The following is a 20960-nucleotide window of genomic DNA, read 5'->3' on the forward strand; positions in this document are numbered from 1 at the left end:
TGCTAGCAATGGGTTTAAGCTATTGCAAATGGCATCAAAACCAGACACCGGGCGGTGTGTCAGTGATGACGTTGGGTCTCCTAGGGGGTGGAGCAGTGTGCCAGTGAAGATGCTGCTTCTTACGTACTGGCATCAAAACCAGACACTGGGCAGTGTGCCAGTGATGACGCTGGGTCTCTTAAGGAGTGGAGTAGTGTGCCAGCGAGGAGGCTGCCCCTTTTGTAATGGCATCAAAACCAGGCACCAGACGGTGTGTCAGTGATGATGTTGGGTCTCCTAAGGGGTGGAGCAGTGTGCCAACGAGGACGCTGCCCCTCCAAAAGGGATGCATTATGAGATCTCACACGTGACTCTTCCCAATGAGACATTTCACAGACAACACAAAAGCATTCCTTAAACTACCCGAACAAAAAAAAGAAGCAACCAGAGAGTGGAAGGTTGAATTCTGAGGATAATAAGCCATATTAGATTAGATCTATTTCAGAACCAAGAAGAATGAGCCCTCTTCTTCCATGTTTCAAAACCAGAATAAATCTATGGATGATCCATCAGGTCCGTCCTCGAACATTGAGTAGCACCGGATGTTGGCATCACTGCTACCGTCCGAGACCAAACGAGGACTAACGAGGTCACTCTCGAAGCCAAGACCATCGGTATGGCTGAAATGGGATGAGGGGATGAGGTTGGATTGGACCATGGAGGTTAGATTATTAATCTCCCCAGCCTCAACTGGTGTTGACAGAAGAGAGAGAGCACAGCCATTTCCCACCACTTTCTGAACATTCCCAACGTTGCTGGATCCAACATTGAGAAATGGCGGCTGTTTTTCTTTGTAATCACAGCCCGACAACCCGGGAAACATACTTTTTCTTCTGTCAGCAACATCGAGCTGTGAGTTGCTGCTGCAAAGAGCGTCGTTATGCTCAGGCTTGATCGTTCCGATCCAAGATGAGCTCAAATCATTGCAAGCAGACAGTAACTGGTTACCAAATGGTAAGAATCTTGGACCTGTACAAGCAAGTCATTCGACGGCGAAACATGGAAGCGTGCAAGAGAATGCCTAAATTAATATTACGAACCTTGGTTGCTATAGAGAAATCGTCCTGCATTAAGCGTCATCGTTGCAGGTTGAGGCTTTCTTCGACGTCGGTTGTGCCCATCAAGACGTTTCCTACAGCTTCGTTTTCGATCATCGAACTCCACCAAAGAATGGAATCTACAAGAACATGTGTAATTGAACTGAAATGAATACCAAGAACAGAACCAACCAGACAAAAGTAAGAAGTAAAAGAAACATAAAATGCAAGTCCCACAAAGATTTGCTTGCAATAGTTATTCAACCATCTGGTAAAAAGCAAATAGATTATTGGATCAGCCTGTGTTTCTCGATCCAATCTGTTTAAGATTCGCTTCCGGGGTCCGAGGAGTAAAGATACGAGCATGCCTTGAACATGTTACAACAGAAAACAAATGCAAGCACAAACTCAAGGTAGTGAAATAGAGTAAAAGAAGAGAGCTTATACCACCTACTGTAACCAAGCCCACTGCTAGTCGATAGTGTCTGTTTTGGCCCGTTATGTATCACCGTCAGCCTCACGATTTTAAAACGTATCTACTAGGAAAAGGTTTCCACACCCATAAGGAATATTTCGTTCCCCTCTCCCACCAATGTGAGATCTCACAATCCACCCCCATTGGGAGCCCAACGTCCTCGCTGGCACACCACCCAGTGTCTAGCTCTGATACTATTTGTAATAGCCCAATCCCACCGTTAGTAGATGTTGTCTGCTTTGACCCGTTACGTATCGCCGTCAGTCTCACAGTTTTAAAACGCGTCTACTAGGGAAAGGTTTCTACACCCTTATAAGAAATGCTTCGTTCTCCTCTCCAACCGAGGTAGGATCTCACAATCCACCCCTTTGGAGGCCCAATGTCTTCATTGGCACATCACCCGGTAACTGGCTCTGATACCATTTGTAACAGCCTAAACCCACCGCTAACATATATTGTCCGTTTTGACCCGTTACGTATCATTGTCAACCTCTCCTTATCAGACGCATTTTAAAATCGTGAGGCTGACGGCGATACGTAACGGGCCAAAGTGGACAATATCTACAAGTGGTGGGTTTGAGCTCACCCACTTTCATTAATGCACCATCACAACGAAACCGTATCGACTATACTACATATCATAAGTTCAAAAACACTTTTCAGGAAGGGCATAATGCTAAACTTCAAGTCTAAAATGTTTGATTCATGAGAAAGTTGAAAAGGAAATAGAAAAAAACGAACAGCCTAAAAGTATATCCCATCTGCATAACTTCAATTCTAATGATCAGAAAAAAAAAAACCATAAGAAGGCTGAATCAATGAAGAAAATTGCAGCATATTGATGTTCTAAACATTCCAACCCACCTGCTACATTGCTGGCAGAATCGTTGTTCCCGACCGCAAATGGTTACTTTTGGTGTTTTAGAATGGAACTCGCACACTTTATGGCGACGATGATAGTCCCTGCACTTGCTAAGGTCTGAACTGCAGCCATCAACCATACACGAAGGAACTTGGGGTCCGTTATAAGGGGTACGTGACCTCTTTGTTAATCTCAAAGACGATGACAACGACTCGATCAAAGTAACTCTAGTTCCTTCATTGTCATCCATTGATCCTTCACCCATATGACCAATGCCCCTGAGTCTCAAATACATCAACCAACTTCCTCTACTCCAACACACTCTCAGTTTCCTTCTATACTAACAATTTTTTGAACGTTTTCCTTTTCTCTAAACAACACTGATTCCCAGTACAAATTTCCCTCAATCAGGATCCTTTGTAGTTCAACTTAACTCACTTCAGAACGTTGTTAATAAGAGTAAGAAACCAGACGATGAACATGAACGATGAACGATGAACGATGAACGGTGAACGATGAACGATGAACAATGAACGAACTCGATTCAGCAAATACAACACAAACAAGCAAAGCAGTATAGAATCATACAAGCTTTTTCTTTCCCTTCAAGATCACTGCACACACGTAATACAATCAGTATTGTCAAAATTTCCTCAACTAGATCAAATTTTTTACTCCAAAAGACAAGGAATATAGCCCATCTTCATGAATTATCCACTTCAGTCACAATTCTCTAAGATCTATGCTCAAAATTTTTAAAAAAGAAAAATAAAGTAGCTCATTATCACCAAGATCAAAATCCAGAACTACAGCAAATTCCAACAGAAACCCAATTCTGCAGCATCATCAAACCATGATAAACTAATTTCAATTTCTGGTCCTAACAAGTAAAGGTTTCAATCCCCATAAATTGCATTTTTGCGCTAGAGATTATCAAAATACAAAAACAAACAAAAACAGCAATAAATTAGAAGAAACTCACAAGTGAAGCTCCAACTTCAATCTGAGAGAGCTCAAAGAGGAAGAACTGAAGAAACAGAACGCTGAAAAACGGCTTCAAAAACCAGAAGGGAATCGGATTTCGACATAATGGGCGCTTCAGTTCGATCTATAAAAGCGGATGAACAGTTCGAGAAAGCGAAGGGATGATAGAAAGAAGCAGAAGAAGGAAGAAATTAGAATGAGAAATTGGGAAGAGTGGATAACGTAGTTGGATGATGATAAAGGGAAGGGGGGAAATGGGTACTTTGGAAGCGTTGAGCATTCCTGTTTACACCCAAATCCATGGGATTTTGGTGGTAGAGAAGGGGAAAATCTGTCGAGTAAAGAGAAAAACAATACAAAAATAAGAAAAATGCATAGAAATGAGTGGCAAAGAAAGCGACAGAGTGTGTTTGTTTTTATGAGTTCAAATTTGAGGGACCCAAAGGAATGGTGGGATTTGGAAAAGGAAACCATCTGCCTTCCTTTCATCACTACTAAATTACTACACACTTCGGCCCCGGTTACATAGAACGGCATCAGAGTTATTGGGGTGTTTTTTGAAATATTCTGGAAAGATAACCATAATATTGCAACTTTTGAAAGAATACGAACATTTTATATGTAAATAACGAACCTAAAGAATGTTAAAATTATAAATTTATCCTTTTTTTCTTTTGTCTTCGTTTCCTCTTCTCTTTACGATAATTTGTTTTCCATAAAAATCACTTTATAAAGTCGAATAAAGTTGTGATTAAAACTACTTATAGAGGGTGGTCATCGAGTTCAAAGACAAAACGAAACTCGATTGCAAGATTCACCTATCAAACATGGACGAAAGTCGACCGTCATGATCCGACGCTATTGAGTAGAAGAGTCATCGTTCAACGGATAAAATTTTTAAGATGAGAGTAGAGTTGTAAGAGGGAATATTTTTATATAATGTGTTAAGCTAGTAGACATGCCAAGTATGGCCCATCTGTACTTTTCTAATTAATATTAATTTAATTTAGTTAGTAATAATTAATTTAAAGTTATAATTAAATTTTATTTATTAGAGAGAGAAATGTTGAGCCATAGAAGTGGAATGAGAAGTTGTGAACCAAACGACCAACTAAAGTAGAAGGCTCCAAATACCACAAGGCCCAAATAAAATAAAATATTTAAGAATAAAACAGCCAACGTCGCCCAGCTGCAACAGCTGGAAAAGAGCCTCTAGAGACCAGTTGAGAACTTTATATGTATAATTTACATTGCTAAACAGATACTATTTTACGGTTAAAACCTCTCGATCGAGAAAGCACCTGGTTTGAACCCACTCGCCTTGCAAGAGCGTTTTCCAGTGCTACAAAAGGATAGCTAAGCACGCTGAGATATTATAGTCCATGCTATGATACCAAAGATGCTCTGATACCAAACCATATGGATAGTAACAAAAAGGACCAACCTCAAGAATCCCCAGGGATTCCCACTTCTCCCAAGTGATTGCCACTTCTTGAGGTGCTTGTACAAGTTTTTACTAAGCTGTTGAATTGTTCTGCAAATAATAAGGGCAGATGTTAAGCTAAGTAAAGTTCCCAACTTTATTTCATGTTAGCTAAACAATACAATTTGGAACACATGGGGCATGTTTGAGAGTGATTTTGAAACGACTAAATCACTTGCTCTTAGCTAACATGCCCTTAGCTCGGGAAGAACGGTATTTCTTGGCATATGGGCCAAAAACTCGAGCACGTTATTGATGTCCCTTAATTCACCAATGTTATATCCTTCAAATAATAAAATAATTAACTCATAGTAGGGCAGCAGCCTTCCAAGTTCAGGATGCATTTATGTGCTCAGCCTTCCAAGACTCAAAACTGTCAAGAAAGCATCAAAATTAGTACATGATGAAGTTACAGGGTCTACCTTAGATTGCAGAACTTTTTGACTATCAATGAAGTACTGGTTTGGATGATTAATCCCAGCGTCGCACGACGAACCATGAACCGATTCAAATGTCAAGGTGCAGGCCAACTAAAGATACATGAGAAAAATGTTTACGTTATTCCCAATATTAAAATAAGATTTTTTTTAAAAAAAGGAGAATTAACAGCCAACCTGATAATGTCTATTTCGCACTTTGTCCAATATATCTTCTATTTTCTGGTTATTTACTCCCATTTTACCTAGAGCTGCTCTTAAGTTGTCTTCACTGTTGAAGAAATCGTTATATCAAGCAATGAGAAAAATAAGTCTGTAAGTAGTGCAACTTTTATGTCATAATTTTGATGAGAAAATTACACTCACAATTCCTTTGAGTCACTCATTAGCGATTCCTATCCTTTCCCCTCCTTCCCAAGCTATACTTACAGCACATTTTCCAACTATCCTAATAATGATCGTTCATGAAGTTACACATGTTTTCACTCATATCACTATCATACTTCTACTAGCAAAATCTGCCAACCCCATCCGAAAACTTTCCTGCCCTTATCGGTTGTGGTAGAAATGAACCTAAGAAACGTGGATACGAGCATGAGAATTGGAGACATGTACCTAGACACAAGACTATATCTATTAATATACATTTTTAAAAATATATATCATTCTTATACCATAAGAAAATTTAAAGTCATCGAATTAAGCATAGCTCTAGCATAATGACCAAGAATAACTCTAGCATAAAGACCGAGAGGTCGAAGGTTCAAATTTTCCACCCCGCTTGTTGTTGAACTCAAAAAAAATGAAGTCCTAGAAGTTTAGGCATTATCACCCCTCTACAAAAGCTGTTTGTTGCCCAGTTATTGTGAAGAGAACTTTTTTAAGATGTTCTGATAATGCCCTTGCTAAGGGTTGTGGTCTTTGAATAACACCTATCCAAAGATCACATGTTTGAATCTTCAAGTGAGATTAATAAGAAAAACACTTGATGTTTCAAAGTCTGGGTCTTGTCATGGGCCCACAATTATAAGAGAGAGACATGCTGTTCTTTTTAATTGATTATTAAGCTTTCCAACTCCACAAAGACGAATTCTTCTAACAATTTTTTTTTATCATGGGTTAACCAGCACATTGCCTTCTGACCTACACCATATATATATGTATGTATGCATGTATGTATGCATGCATGCATGCTAAATGACTTCAGCTTAAAATTCTAGATATCAAGAAATTGTTTTAGGAGGCATACCTGAAATGTCTATAGGGACATCCATGATGATCTCCAACACCAGGTGATGATGAGATAATTTTTTGACAGGAATAAGGTGAATAATCCTAGTACATTCAGATAGAAAAAGATACAAAATCAAGATAGAGAAAATTAGAAAATACACAAGACTGCTTATAGTTGTACAAGTAGGACAATGATGGAGAGCCAGATAAAAACATAACAAGAAAAGACGAGTAATCATGTCGCAGAGAAATAGGACATTAAAAGTTGTAAAAAAAGATGCCAAAATATTTGAAGATTCCTAAAATAAAAATCTAAGTAAAGTTGAATCAACTAGTTCTGCATCTTAAAATCCTTTTTCAAAAACAAATCTGCATCTTGAAGATTTAAAGGCAACATCTCTTACCACTCTCTTGCCTTCTTTTCCATAGTTATGCCTGATACTGTATGCATATTCTTTGTCAAACCTCTCAACACCAACCTATGGAAGAAAGGATAAAGCAATAGCTATAAGACATAAACTTCTAGCAAACAGATAAAGTAATTCAGGAGAAATGGAAGTAAATAAATAGAATAGAGAATAGGATAAAAATCAAGAGAGAGAACTCAAGCTTTATAAAAGATGTTAACTGAAGTACAATTAGGACATCTACAGAGACCAACTTTAACATAATAAAAATGATAATTAAAGATTTCCCAATGGCTAATGGTGGCTTAGGAATTTGCAATTCAAGAAAAAGAAATGAGGTCTGATTAGCAAAATGGTTTGGAGGTTATCTTTAGAGGGTAAGAAACTATACAATATGTCATTGTTAGCACTTATCGAAAGGAAAGATTGTGTTAGTTTGTTAACGAGAGATAATCAAGTAGTCTTCAAGAACCCTTAAAAAGTACAGCATTGCGCAAACCGTGTTTGAAGAATTCACTTCTATCAGAATTGAAATGAAAGCGGAATCTAAGATGAACGGACCGGCCCACAGCCTTTTGTCCAAACTTTCACAGGGGTTTTTGCAGTTCTAAAGGGACTTGTATATTTCTTTTTTAAACCAAGAACAAACTTTTCATTGATTTCATTGACAAGTGAAATGCTGCAAATAGTCAAGAAAACAAACTCCCACATGGAAAGAAAAGAGAGTTAAAGTTTTAAAGGGGATTGCTTGTTAAAGATGGTTGGAAAGAGAGCATAGCCAATTTGAACTGTGTGATGCGAAGAAACTTAACTGATAAAGAGAGATGAATTTAGCAACTAATAGAATTCCTAAAAATGGTTTGTCTCAATATAAAAGAATATTGAAATTAATGGCACTTAAATTTTTAGATACTTTCTAGCTGAATTCACTATTCTTCCAATTGAAATATATTAATATGTCTCAGCAAGAATTTTTATTTGGCAATAAGGGAAGGTGAGGGGCAAAAAATTCTTATTGTGGGTTAGGGATGACATAAGGTTAGAGTTAGGAGACTCACTTCCCAATCCCAACCCCATTTCTAAAATCATTACTCAATTTTTGAGTTGTTATTGTTATATCACCATTTTGACTGCTGCTTATTCCTTTGCAGATAACTTAAAAGAGTATTATTATGCTTACTCTCTGCGAGAACTCAGCTCTCCAGAAAGTAAGGGCATCATCAAGCTTCAAACCAACACCCTGCATGTGAAGAATTGTAGTTAAAGATTGAAAGGCTTCATACCAAAAAATGAGAGGAGCATTACACAGATAAATACTTCAGTCAAAAATACTACTCATGCTTTCAATCAACTACATATTATTTGTTCTTGATTGTTGATTCTCCTCATATAAAAACATCATCCATCATCTAAATTAAACTGCCTTTACTGCTTGAAGCTTGAAACCAGTCAATAAATTTTTTCCTTTGGAATGTTACTTTGGTTTTGATCCCCGAAATACAGCTTTTCCGTAATCTCCAAAGCTTTTACTTTGGGTACAAAAAGAGATCTTCCTGCTTTGGTATTGTATCAAATGATAACAAAAATAGCCGATATCACCATTACACAACCATTAAGAAACTTTAACAAGACAGGAAATGACGATAGAGGAACATGTACACAATTCATATTTATAAGAGCAATTCAACTCTTCCATGTAGAATACACAAGACCATTCAGCACTTTTGTATACATACATTTAGTGAATGGAACGGTAATTATCAACTCTCTCAAACCAAATGTGATCAATACCAAACAGAAAGAAAAATGAAAAGTACTTCAAAGTGTAAGCATCTAAAATCAGTAAAGGGGCAATGCACAACCTTGAGAAAGAGACCTAATTGCATTCTCCCTCCATGCTTCAAATGATGATCTTCTTTCAGCTGGACATGAGTAAAATAAATAAATGAAAAACTGTTCAATATATTCAATATTATGTACCAACAACAGGAAGAAATAGGAGAGAGAAAGAGAAAAGAGAAAAACTTCCAGAAATATAACTAGGCAAAGCATTGTGGCCAGTCTTCTAACCTTATCAAATAGGTGCCGCATGCAAAGAGGAAATGAACTTTTAGCAATTTGTTCAAGGTCTTTGATTGATATATCAGCATACTCTGTTGGCTGGGGAGATATTAAGCAACGAAGATCCAGATCAGATTACATCATGTGGTAAAGTAGCTACTTAAATAAACTACCTGTGAGTAGTCAGGACCCAGGTAGCTTGTGCAAAGGGCTTCAACGATCTATAAAGCACTTAGAATATGTCAAACACCACAAGTATAACGTTTCTTTATAATGCACGTGTCTCACTATTATTATACTCACAGGGGTCAACCGATCCTTCTCTTGTTCTCTTATTGTAGATGTCCATTTCCTGGCAATAAAATTTATAACTTATAGAGATTTAAAAAATGAAACTTTCATCATGATCTCCCAAAGCTTCGTAATATAAATGAAAATTTTGAGAAAATGAAATTATCACACAATGTCCATCCCAATATTCTATTCTTTCGTGATAAGAAACAAACTTTTATTCATAAATGCTGCAAGCATTTATTGGAAAAGTAGTTGATGGAAAATGAAATCTGTAATTCAATTCAAGCTTTCTTTAACAACCTGTTTGTCAGACTTAAGGTCTTTGATAGGTAACTGCGGAATTGTGTTGCAACAAGGGAAACCACCTAAGCAATACATGGAGGAAAATTAAAAATAACCTTTGAAGATCAAGAAAGTACATAAAATTAAATATATATGTATATGCATATATAGTCATAAAATTACCTGATAAATAGCAATATATGCATATCCTTTATGAAGTAATACCCTTCGACCAGCCACCAGTTCTGGAACTTCTTCCCATGGTACCTTCATAAGATAAGGTAGGAAAACGATGAGGAAGAAGAAAAGGAAGAAGATCCAACAAGCTGAATTTTCTTCCTTTATTTTCATTTCTTTTTTCTTCTTTTTGTAGGAACACAAAATTCATTGATAATGATCAAACGAGAGTTTAAAAAATCAAGTGCACACATCAACCAGGTAGAGAAGCCACCCAACTTACCAAGCCATAGAAAAAAAATCCAGGCCGAATTATTACAAACAGAAGAATTTTAGAACCTTTAGACAGAGCACTTCAAGAGAAGGCAGCAGAAAGAATTAAGATCCCATAATTTCATAACAGGCCTATCCACAATTAAGAAGATTCTTCTATAGACTCCATGAAGCTTTTTCATATGCATTAATTCCCTCCCAAAAAATATACACTAACCAAAGACTTCAACTTCCATAGGATATTTAATCTTCCACACAGATCTACAAAATCCAAGTGGCCAACCATCTACATAGATCAAAGGAAAGGTCTTGTAACAAAAATTTGATCCGATTATGTATGAATGTAAGCAGGCATATATATGTTATCCTGCGCACTTGTCAGCAAATATTTACAAGAACTCAACAGATTTTACTAAAATCCAACTGTAGGGCAGTTTTTCTTTTTCCAAACAGATCTTAGGAATCATTCTCTCTGCAAAAAAAAATAAAAATAAAATCTTTTTCCTTGATTAACAGTAGATGCGATGGTCAAAATTTAGTATCAGACTTCTCACAGAGAAAAAAGTGAATCTTGGCATTATCTAGAGATGAATGGTTTCATCTCTACAATTCATATGAACATCAAAACATTCATTCCTAAACTCCACTTCCTGGACAAAATAAAATAAATTTAATATCATATTGAGATAGCAATGGAAATGCATATTAAGAAAAACATCTAATTAAATAGAAGACAAACCTTATAGTATATTGCATCAGCTGCAAAAAAAAAAAAAAAAAAAAAAAAAAAAAAAAAAAAAAAAAAAAAAAAAAAAAAAAAAAAGGAGATAAACATAAGTAACAATGATAGGTAATGATAGATAAATAAGTGTGATATTCATATAGTTACGAATTCTTCCCTCCCTGTGTGAAAACAACTACACACTTTACAGTCAACAAAACACACAGTGAAGATGCACCAAAAGGATGGCCACCAAAAAAAAAAAAAAAAATCAAAACAAACGATAAACTTGAACTTTTGAGTGTAGTGGTGATTTAGCATAGTAAGATAAATTGTTACTACTAAAGAATGTAAAAAGTACAAATATATAGTTGATAAATGCCTCTTAAGGGAAGAAATAGAAACAATGGGTGGAAAAGAAAAAAAAAATGATAGACAAGTGGGAAGATGGGAAACGAGGGGGACAAAATCCAATTCTGTCAATAGCTAAGCTTTCTATGCATCATAATGAGTACCAAACCATAGAAAATCTGAGACCTAGATTAATCAAACCATACCAAAAGTAACTATAAATTAAATCTTACATATTAAAAGAGAACATCAAAATATGCTAATGTACCTAAAATTACAGTCCTTTACGGTCCTAAATAAAAATGTTCATATGCTATGTTAAGTTGGTAGGTTAAGGTACATAACCATTAAACCCAAAATCTTAAGATAATAGGTTAGTGAATATATAATATTTTCAATATAGCCTCAATGTTATCCCATAAGATGAATTGTATGAGCATAAGGATGATAAGTGAAAACTATCACCCATCAACGAGTTATCCATTCTTACCGCTTGGTACAGGCTGACCAATCAACCGAGCAACTTGGACCAATTTGTCCTTCACAGCCTACAAGAAGAAAAATGTCAAAGTTACCTAAAGAAAACTCGTGAACTAGAAGGAGAGGCATAATACATTTTACAAGCTAAAACGGTTGTATCATTTTGAAAGCTTGGGAGGGAATATTTGACAATATTGCCAATGAAATTTTCATAGATAAAAATTACCTCAAACTCTGCATAACTGATTGCTTTGTATGAGAGGCCAAGCTCCGAAAAGACCTGCTTCTGCAAATACACAAGAAAATAGTGTACATTAAGCCATTACTCAATTGGAGAAATGGAAGAAAAAAAAATGAAGATAGCACTAAAGAATGGACCATATTCTTACCTGAGATTCAGGACTTTCAGAAAGAAAACGGTGTCGAAAGAGCATAGTTTCCATAGAAAGAAACCATTTTCTCAAGTCCTCCCTGAAACCAAGTCAAAATAATGGTAAACTAAAGCTAAGCCAAAAAAACAAGAGAAGAAGAAAGGAGAAAGCTTACGTTCTGCAGTATACGAGGCGCAGAACAAAGTGAGATATTATATCCTTGTTCACAGCCTCGGATGCCTGTGGATGTTTCATATGGGCATTCAACAAGCCTCTAACCTGTGCAATGTAAAGAAAAGAAGAAGAAAAAATTAAAGAAAGGTTTAAGAAACAAAAGGGTCTAAATAGTGAAGAAAATCAAACCATACCAGTTTCTCCATTTCTTCAGATTTCTTTCCTCGAGATAAACCATCAGAAATTCCTTTAAGAACTGCACTCAGACAACGAAAAATATCCAATTCGTAAGGGATCAGAATGCTTCAACTCATAAATATTCACCAATTCGTCCAAATATGAATTTAGATCTTCATACAGTGCGGAGAACTGAGCCGCAATTCAAATCTCTAAGCGACAAAAAGTTTCACACTCCTATCATCTACCCCCCTCCCCCAAAAAAGATTATATTGCAAAAAGCTTCATGAAAGAAGAAAAAAATCCCCAATAAATGATTCGTTCCACCATGTAACTTAAAGCCATACTTCTTCAAAATCGCTCCAAATTCTAAAATGAAAGAAGAACAAGAAAAAGAAAGAGCATAAAATTAGAAAAGAAAACCGAGGAGCGAAAGAGAAAGATCCAACCTCGAAGACGATCTATGGCATAAAGTTCGAATTCTTCAAGCCTGACTTCGAGAGGAGGAGCGGAGCGATAGAGTGGAAGAGTGGTCGAGGAAGTGGTGGCGGTGGAAGATTTCCTCTGAGAACGATGGAGTTCCATGGCAGTCCACTGGTCTTGCTACTGGAGCTGAGAATCGGTGGTGTTAAAAACGCGCTAAAGAAAACGAAAACGAAAACGAAAATTGTTGGTCGGTTTTTTCGAACCGGATCAGACCATTGTTTTCGGGTTTGAACAGTAAATAACCGAACCAATGTCCTGAATAGAAGAAAACCAATTTTCAATCGAACCGATAGGTCGGTTGGCTGTTTGGGAACAACCAGCGAAAAAAAAAAAAAAAAAAAAAATTGAATTATCGATTTCTATAATAAAAAATTATTGTCTTATCACTTTTCAAACCGAGGTCCAGATTTGCTCAATAACCGAACCAAGTCGGTCGGTTCGGGTTGTTTAGGTTCAGACGCACTTTTAGCACCCGCGAGGAAATGGCGGGAAACTGATTTATCGCTAGTTGGGCTTGGATGTTTGGGCTCTTATTGGGCTGGAGGCCTCTTTTGGGTTAAATAACGGTCATTTTGTTGTTAGTTTTATGTATTTTTTTAAACTAATTTATTTACTTGTGATTTCTTTATTATCTAACACATTTAAAAAAATAAACCCACTAAAAAACAAAAATTAATTCTTAATAATCTATATGTTTATTTGAAATTGACTAATTCTTCGATAGAGTTTTAATATTATAAAAACAAGGGGAAAGTAAATAAACCCAATTTTCGAAATATAAACTAAAAACTCCATTAAAAAAAATCTTGGATTTCAATTTTTGTTTTTAAAAGTAAAACTTATTTGCTAATATTGTTTTTTATTTCACTTTTTTTCAACCTTTTAAAAAAAATCTAATTTTAGTGAATTCTAAGTCATATTTGAAAGGAAAGAAAAATTAATTGCAGATATGCTGTTTTTTTTTTTAAATAAATTATTTAAACTAAAAAAAAATTATTATCAATTGAACACTCGATATTTGAGTAGATAACAATTATTTCTTCAAATTCTTTTAAAAAATATATATGATTCTGAACAACATTATCTTTTTCAAAATATTATCAAGTATAAACGCGTTCAATTACAAATTTAAACTTGAACCTCCGAGCTAGCTTAAGAGAAAGAGCACACGTCAATCTAATAGTTAACATCGACCGAGGATCAAAATATTAAAGGAAAAGGCAGAAGGATCAAAATCAAAATTCAAAGTACAAAAGTCAAAAGCTACAACAATAAAAAGGCTTCAGAATCCATCAATAACGTTACTATTTATAACAATTTATTATCGTATGACAAGAAAAAAAAAAAGGTAACCACATTTTGAGACCTAAAACAAAAGAACTTAATAACAATCATAACTACAAAATTCTGTACCCACCAGAAACTATGCGATATCTTCTTCATCTGGGTTTGGGCACTGCTAGAATTAGCTGTATATCAAGTGTCCTCGAGTGGCACAGCTAGAATTAGCTGTATATCAAGTGTCCTCGAGGGTACTACTGGCAGCCGCCGATTGACAGATTGTTCTACAAAAAGAAGACTCCCTCAAGATTGAACACTTGGGCGAGACTGCCGGAATACTGCACTCACTGCACTCCTCGTTCTCGTAAGAAATCCAAGTCCTGATAGCCCGGAATTCCCAGCCTCGCTTCTGGTGGAATCCGATGTACTGATCCCATTGGGTACACTGCTTCCATTGGATGTTGTATCGAGTCTGCTGCTCGACTGCACGTTTGAATCTCTGGTTCCTTCTAACTGCCAAGCATATGAATAATAGTTAGAATTTTGTAGATGATTGTCAAGATGATATGAAACAAGTTCAGAGTATCGGACAACAACCATCAAGCCGGGGTCAGAGACGGTATTTTGGAGGGGTCGTCGATGAACTTGAACCTGAGATTGGATCATAACGTAAGAGTGATTATGTAGGTAATGAAGTTAACGTTGATCATAGCACACCAAACAATTGTTCTTAAATAATGCAAATAAAACACTTCAAACTGATTTCATGAGAGAAACATCTAGCCCTATAATATTCGTTATTTTGGAATAAAACTATAATAAGATGATTTTATTACAGCAAAATATAATCTCTGGAAGGATTAGATAGATTAACTAACCTGGTTAGAAGAAGAATTAAACTCGGAGGGAGACAGCGCCTCTGGTGAAAAACCAATCGGCAACGACCGATTTTGCTGATGACAAGCAGAAAAAAAAAAAAGTAAGCCTATCTATCATCTTTCTAATATCATTAGTGTGAAAACATTATCAAACTTACAGATAAATGCTCATATGTTACCTTTGGTGAAGGTGTTGGTGGAGGGAGTTCAAGAGCTTGCCTACTGGAACTAGAAGGAATTGCCTGCAAAATTTGCGGTTAATGAAAAAAAGTGTGTGAATACTAGTATGTATTTGAAGATTCGCATTTCCAGATCTCAATGGTGTAAATGTAAATTTTCAAAACGATTATACAATCCGACCATGATACAAATCATAAAGATCGCACGAAAGAGCCAATACAGAGTCATTACAGAAAACAATGAATATCAGACAAGAATATCACATCATTGAAGTTCAACAAGGTGAAGAACAACTGTTGCTTAAACTCATTACATATTTTAGAATGAGAATTCTATATTTGTGCGACAAGAGACGCAAGAAGCTATGAATGAGGGTCCCCTCCCCCCAAATTAGTTATTTAAAAAAAAAAAAAAAAAAAAAAAACAACAAGGGGTTTGATGCATGCCTGAGTACGTTCCACGGCCCTTTGATTCTCCATGTTCCAAGCATAATTACACAATCTCCTAACACCTTCAGTCGTTTGTTCCTAAAGCAGAGAATCAAAAGCCATAACATTCAATTTTTAAACACGTGAAAACAGGAGTAAAATGATATAAACATAAACCAAATATTGCGATTAAACTACATAAAAAAAGGTTCACCTGCTTTTCTTCAAAACTCCATAGTTTATTTTCCTAGAACACACAAAAAGGTCAACTTTTAATTCAAAGCTCAGATAAATTACAAAGAAAGAACATTAAAAGAAAGTTAGACTATCCCAGAAGTATTTACCAAAGTCTGGACTGCATGATGAACGGATTTAATATCCCTGCCAAAAGTATCTGATTTACCTCGTAGTTCCGAAACCTTTATGGCCAAAAAGAAACAATTCAATTCAGTTGATAATCTCCAAACCCCTTATCTTTAGAGAAACAGTAAATTAGCCAGCTATGCACCTGTTCTTGTGTACCGGCAGTGAGATCCAAAGATTCATCCAAACTTTTGTCAATGTTGTCCATTTTTGAAGATAAATTCCGTTTTGTAGCCTAATCACATAGAAGGAGAGGTAAAGAATTCATTGATTCAACGACAAATACCATAATGTTTATAGTAAAATCTGATCCGCATGGAATGGTTTGGAGCAAAATATTTTAAATGAAATTTCCAAAAAAACTTGCAATCCCAAAAATAAAGTTCAAAATGCTGTTATGGATAAATAGTACACTCAGACAAAGGACATTACCGTGATGGATGAGTAAACATTTTCAAGCTGTCTAGCAACAGAACTGCAAGCATCAGATAGACTACGCTTTGTAGCAAACATCATATCAGGAAGTTTCCATCCCTGAAAATATACTTGTATTGTGTCTTAAATATGAAAGGTTCTAAAGCGGCTAGCAATTGAAAATTGTAACATGCCACGTTCAAATATTGCATACAATCATGGGATCCAGGAAAAGGAAATCGTAGGCTAAAGTATACTACCTCTAAAACATTCCATTCTTCTGTTTTATTGAAAATATTGCCAGAATTGGTGACATAAATAGGTTAAAAAAAATTAAATATACTGGTTTGAACTTTGGAGATTAGGAGCAATACAGCATGTTATCACTGCATAATTTGCCACAAACGAACTATATAATTACCTTCATCCAAACAAACCCATATCCTACTACAACTACAAGAATGATTACGCCAAATTTCCTACCCCCTGCATACAAAAAACGAAAAGATAAAAGATAATAATATATTGACGTAAGAAAAAGGGCAAGGAATGTTTAAAGAGGAGAAATATGAAATACAAAAATTACAACACAGTTACTGATAATAATATATATAGATGTGTTGGGACGAAAAGAATCACTTTTGAGAACAAAGGAAAGAATAAACAACGGCAATGACAAGAAAATGTCATTGTGAATTAAAAGCCACTGATCAAAATTAAGTTAGATGTTCATATAATATTTACAACACAGCCACTAATTAAATATATACAGAAAACATTCGTTAATTATTAGAATAGGCAGCAGCAATTACATAAAGTAAATAACTTGCACAATGAACGTCCTAAAATTTTCTGAAAACGTGTCTTACATATAACTAGAAGCATGGTAAACAAGGGGAAAGTAACAAAATGACCTCAGCAAGTAAAAATTAAGTTGGTAATTTATTGCCATTTTGGAACTAGAATGGGAACATTTTAATAAAAACAAAAACTTTCCTTGAGCAATAAGAAGGTAGAAAATGCCGTTCATCTCAAATGCAGCAGGATCATTACTTAAATAATAGTAATAAACCCAGAACCTTCCACATGGACAAAAGTATACCAACCCAACTTGTAAATAAGCCTTCCCCCTTCTTCTAAGAAAAGGTAAGTTTCATTAGGTAAAAGAGGGGAGATAAGGCAACCACAAAATTTACAAAGATGAATCCCGGTTGGCATGGATCGCATAAACCAGCTTATAATTAACTAAAAAAAGTTCCAGGGGGTTTTCTAATTTGAAAAGTTGGAATTCAGTAGCTTCTTAGATTTTTTTTTTTCTTTTTTTAAAAAAAAAAAAAAAAAAAAAAAAAAAAAAAAAAAAAAAAAAAAAAAAAAAAAAAAAACTTTAAGACAAGTTTAAATGGAAAACAAAAATCATTTGATGATGAAAAACCAAGAAGATGTCTTCACCAATATCTCGAGTACAAAAGCACAAAAAATATCATCAAGACCTGTCCCGCCAGTAGTCACAATTGTCATCTGACGATTTGATGCTAACATTTGCAGTTCTTGCTGTAAGCTTTTTACCTGAAAATGAACGAGATGCAATTAACCGTCATTCAAGAAATAAAAAGAATTATATGAACATAACATAGTGACAAGACAATGAAATTGTCATAAAAAATCATATTCAAGTTTGCAAGTAACAATAACACAAAAATTTATTGCATAGGTAGACCATGTTCTTGACTTCTTCCTCACATTTACTCAAAGTAAAACAAAATGAAGTATAATTCCTTTCCAGACCGTCTATTAAAGTTACAAAAAACAACAAGATTTTCATCCATAAAACTAAATTTAGAATTGAAAACCAATAAAAGTAAACCACTTGAAGTTTTCGTATATCCAGCATAAGAAAACAGTGTAACAATGAAAAAGAGCAACGAAAAAGTTCTATTTCTTTTTAATCAAAGTTCGCCAAACAAATTGAAAAAAATAGAAGTCAAAAGTTAGATAATGCGCAAGTAGTAAAGCCTTCTACTTTGTGTTCTTGCATCAACAGTACAAAAATATCTTTAAAAATTTTTAACTCGAGAATGTAGAAAAATGAATGGAGGAAAGGCTACTGAATGCAACTAAGAGAATAAACTGGAGATGAGATCTCAAACTTTTATAAAAAATGTTGATAATAAGAGAGAGAACGACCAAAATCTTTTCCTCATTGAGAACCATAGCAAGTAGCAATTTTTCAAAACAATTAACATTTAAATTCAATTTGTTCAAGATAATCAGTTTAACAAACACACCTGAGCCATTAAAGATTCATTTCGTGGCTTGCTTTTTGGACTGCTGGAATCATCTCGACTGATACGCTTTAGAGCAATCTGTTAATAGAAGACAACAGAAAATTTAATATGATGAAAAATGATGGGAAAGACTGACAATTAGGAAAGATTTCCAATTCCTTCGAGGTTGGAAGTCCAAATCCATACCCCACATTTGTTGCACTAAAAAAAAAGGACAACATAATTCTCAAATTCTACCCTAATTGGATTCAACATCTATTTTGATTACAAATAATGACATGTTATTTGATTCTGAAAGGGAAGCCAATAACAAGGCATGGTTTTGATCTCTAATCTTTCTTAATCTTTCTTAACAGTTGAATCATTAATACAACCTTCAGCAACATAATTCCTTACTTTAAAAGGCCTATGCAACAATGCATTTTTCAAATCCGAATGGGACCAATGCATAATAAAACAAAAAACCTTCTCTTAAAGGAGAAAAAAAAAATTATGAAAATATTTCAACTGATGTACATTTAAACAGAGGGACATTAAGCAATCTCCCAAAACAAAACACAAGGAGATTGCAAAACAGAGCTCTGGTTAGCAGCCAGAGTCCTGAGTTCAGTGTTTCAATTAGATACTAATTCTAATTGAATTTCCACATCTAAATCTCAATCTCACGAGTTTCCTCATCCCTAAAACAGATGCCGGCAAGCAAGTAAATCAAATTAAACAGATGCCGGCGACATTTTCTGAGTTAAGACTCTCTTACTCAAGTGTAAAGCACTAGTTCAGATTCTAACATTTTCTGTGGATTCTACACTTTTCCCCTCTATTTTCTCTGTATTAGATGCTCCGCTTTTCCAAGCAAAGTGTAGCCCAGATTCTCAGATTCCAGCATCTATGAAACAGTTTAAAATTCCCCAAAATCTCGATCAAAAAATTTAATCTTCTACCATTCATCGGAAATAGGAAGCGAGTTCTCAAACAGAAAATTACCTTAAAAGCACCTGATACAAAATCGGATACATATGGCAAGCGTCCTTCTTTTGCCAGAACAGAGCCAACAATACCTGAGAGAATAAACCATACGTCATTTGCACTAATTTTCTTCAGAACTTGGGTTTAACTGAACTAGTATTGTACACTCTAAGCGTTCTCAGAAAGTAACCGCCAAATGACATAATGCATAACAAGTACAACATAAACTCAAAACGTCTCCTCTATGTTTTCAGCTTCGTAAACTCAAGCTCGTAATTCCCAGAAACTAAACCGGTCAAACACTTGGACATTCTTGGTATACAGACACGAGTGCAACACATAATAGCTTAAACCATAAAATCCGCAAGAAACCAATGCCCAACTTTAACAGAGAGTGCTCCCACTCGTGTTAGCGGGGAAAAGAAACTATCGATTCTTTGACGTTGGAAAATTAAACAAACACCGATTCACCAATAATCTACGTCTATGCCGTAAGATACTCGAGCTATCACATAACCTCAACTCTAAGGCCACCGGCACACAAGAAAACCAATCGCTACAATCAAAACCACACAAATAGACCATATATCAACCAACTACATAACCGGAATTATAATTTTCAATCATTAAACGCCCCTACCCCAAAGCACAAGCAATAATTACAGCACTAGCACATTCAAGAACCAGGAAAAATAAACTACTAAGTTTACAGTGTATGAACCAGCTCCAACGAGAATGGTGATCTTCCCGAAAGGAATCGCCATCGCAGTGGCAACGATGTGTGAGTGAGAGTGGTGATGCGGTGGTTACTCGACGCAGTGGTGGCCGAGCATCAGAACGTTCTTGAAAATCGAAGCTCAGCAAATGAAGTCGCGGCGGATTGTGGTCGGTGGACGACGAAGAATCGCTGCCGGTGCCAAAATTTCACCCAAAGAATGAACGAGCTCTTGCAAGTTGCTACGTAACAACCCTATTCGCCAGGAAGGAAATTTACGCACCCTCTCAAAACTAAAATTCGCGATTTTCCCCATTTTATGTCCTTTTTTCTAGGCATTTTTATTTCACTATTTTGTCAAAAAACTTAGAATTTGTTCCCTATAGTTCAATAATTATATACATATATATATATATACACACACAATATATTATTATCTTTATTATTATTATTAAATAATTAAAAATAAATCTAAAGGATACTTTATGAACTATTTATAGATGTATTAGAGATATTTTCGACATATATATCTTAAAATTCTCTATTTATTTTTTACCCTAATCAATAATTATTATTAGAGAATTTTACTAAAATTTATTTAGTACATCTTAATTCCAGTCAAAATAAAGTTAGTATTAAAATCAGG

The 20960-nt window shown here is 35.3% G+C and overlaps 3 protein-coding genes across 5 annotated transcripts; all 3 read right to left on the bottom strand.

Moving 5' to 3' along the window:
- Positions 1-364: 364 nt before the first annotated feature.
- LOC111497618 (squamosa promoter-binding-like protein 16) lies at positions 365-3758 on the bottom strand. 2 transcript variants are annotated; one of them, XM_023148454.1, is made up of 4 exons: positions 3396-3758; positions 2416-2691; positions 1080-1216; positions 365-1008 (listed from the first exon to the last, which is right to left on the bottom strand). In XM_023148454.1, the coding sequence occupies exons 2-4, from the start codon at positions 2676-2678 to the stop codon at positions 518-520; spliced, it is 891 nt and encodes a 296-aa protein (XP_023004222.1). In that variant the 5' UTR covers positions 2679-2691; positions 3396-3758; the 3' UTR covers positions 365-517. The 2 variants fall into 2 exon arrangements, with proteins under 2 accessions (XP_023004222.1, XP_023004220.1); XM_023148452.1 differs by having other exon boundaries at positions 2416-2783.
- A 731-nt stretch (positions 3759-4489) lies between these two features.
- On the bottom strand, positions 4490-12926 carry LOC111497616 (probable DNA primase large subunit). Its single transcript, XM_023148449.1, has 20 exons — positions 12768-12926; positions 12336-12397; positions 12143-12246; positions 11986-12067; positions 11823-11882; positions 11607-11664; positions 10784-10803; positions 9778-9861; positions 9613-9677; positions 9322-9370; positions 9192-9239; positions 9028-9117; positions 8820-8879; positions 8138-8197; positions 6955-7029; positions 6567-6652; positions 5495-5588; positions 5303-5410; positions 4881-4931; positions 4490-4744 (listed from the first exon to the last, which is right to left on the bottom strand). Exons 1-19 carry the CDS (start codon positions 12901-12903, stop codon positions 4914-4916), a joined length of 1359 nt encoding a protein of 452 aa, XP_023004217.1. The 5' UTR covers positions 12904-12926; the 3' UTR covers positions 4490-4744; positions 4881-4913.
- A 1119-nt stretch (positions 12927-14045) lies between these two features.
- Positions 14046-20610, bottom strand: LOC111497617. 2 transcript variants are annotated; one of them, XM_023148450.1, is made up of 14 exons: positions 20321-20610; positions 19618-19691; positions 18634-18711; positions 17839-17914; positions 16770-16834; positions 16367-16468; positions 16080-16169; positions 15916-15990; positions 15786-15818; positions 15590-15670; positions 15143-15205; positions 14964-15038; positions 14683-14736; positions 14046-14598 (listed from the first exon to the last, which is right to left on the bottom strand). In XM_023148450.1, the coding sequence occupies exons 1-14, from the start codon at positions 20361-20363 to the stop codon at positions 14389-14391; spliced, it is 1119 nt and encodes a 372-aa protein (XP_023004218.1). In that variant the 5' UTR covers positions 20364-20610; the 3' UTR covers positions 14046-14388. The 2 variants fall into 2 exon arrangements, with proteins under 2 accessions (XP_023004218.1, XP_023004219.1); XM_023148451.1 differs by having other exon boundaries at positions 20310-20610.
- Positions 20611-20960: the final 350 nt, after the last annotated feature.

This window comes from Cucurbita maxima, unplaced genomic scaffold, assembly GCF_002738345.1.
Source record: "Cucurbita maxima cultivar Rimu unplaced genomic scaffold, Cmax_1.0 Cma_Scf00024, whole genome shotgun sequence".
In the NCBI taxonomy this organism is placed as follows: domain Eukaryota; kingdom Viridiplantae; phylum Streptophyta; class Magnoliopsida; order Cucurbitales; family Cucurbitaceae; genus Cucurbita; species Cucurbita maxima.

Coding starts and splice junctions, on each gene's coding strand:
- LOC111497618 (XM_023148452.1), bottom strand. CDS start 2,708: ATGTATTTGAGACTCAGGGGCATTGGTCATATGGGTGAAGGATCAATG. Junction 1,217..2,415: donor TTCTGCCAGCAATGTAGCAG/GTGGGTTGGAAT, acceptor ATGTTCTTGTAG/ATTCCATTCTTTGGTGGAGT. Junction 1,009..1,079: donor ATTTCTCTATAGCAACCAAG/GTTCGTAATATT, acceptor TTGCTTGTACAG/GTCCAAGATTCTTACCATTT.
- LOC111497616 (XM_023148449.1), bottom strand. CDS start 12,903: ATGGAACTCCATCGTTCTCAGAGGAAATCTTCCACCGCCACCACTTCC. Junction 10,804..11,606: donor TGGTCAGCCTGTACCAAGCG/GTAAGAATGGAT, acceptor TTTTTTTTGCAG/CTGATGCAATATACTATAAG. Junction 8,198..8,819: donor AATTAGGTCTCTTTCTCAAG/GTTGTGCATTGC, acceptor CTTCACATGCAG/GGTGTTGGTTTGAAGCTTGA.
- LOC111497617 (XM_023148450.1), bottom strand. CDS start 20,363: ATGGCGATTCCTTTCGGGAAGATCACCATTCTCGTTGGAGCTG. Junction 18,712..19,617: donor TTGTATCAGGTGCTTTTAAG/GTAATTTTCTGT, acceptor TTCTATTAACAG/ATTGCTCTAAAGCGTATCAG. Junction 16,469..16,769: donor ATGGGTTTGTTTGGATGAAG/GTAATTATATAG, acceptor GTATATTTTCAG/GGATGGAAACTTCCTGATAT.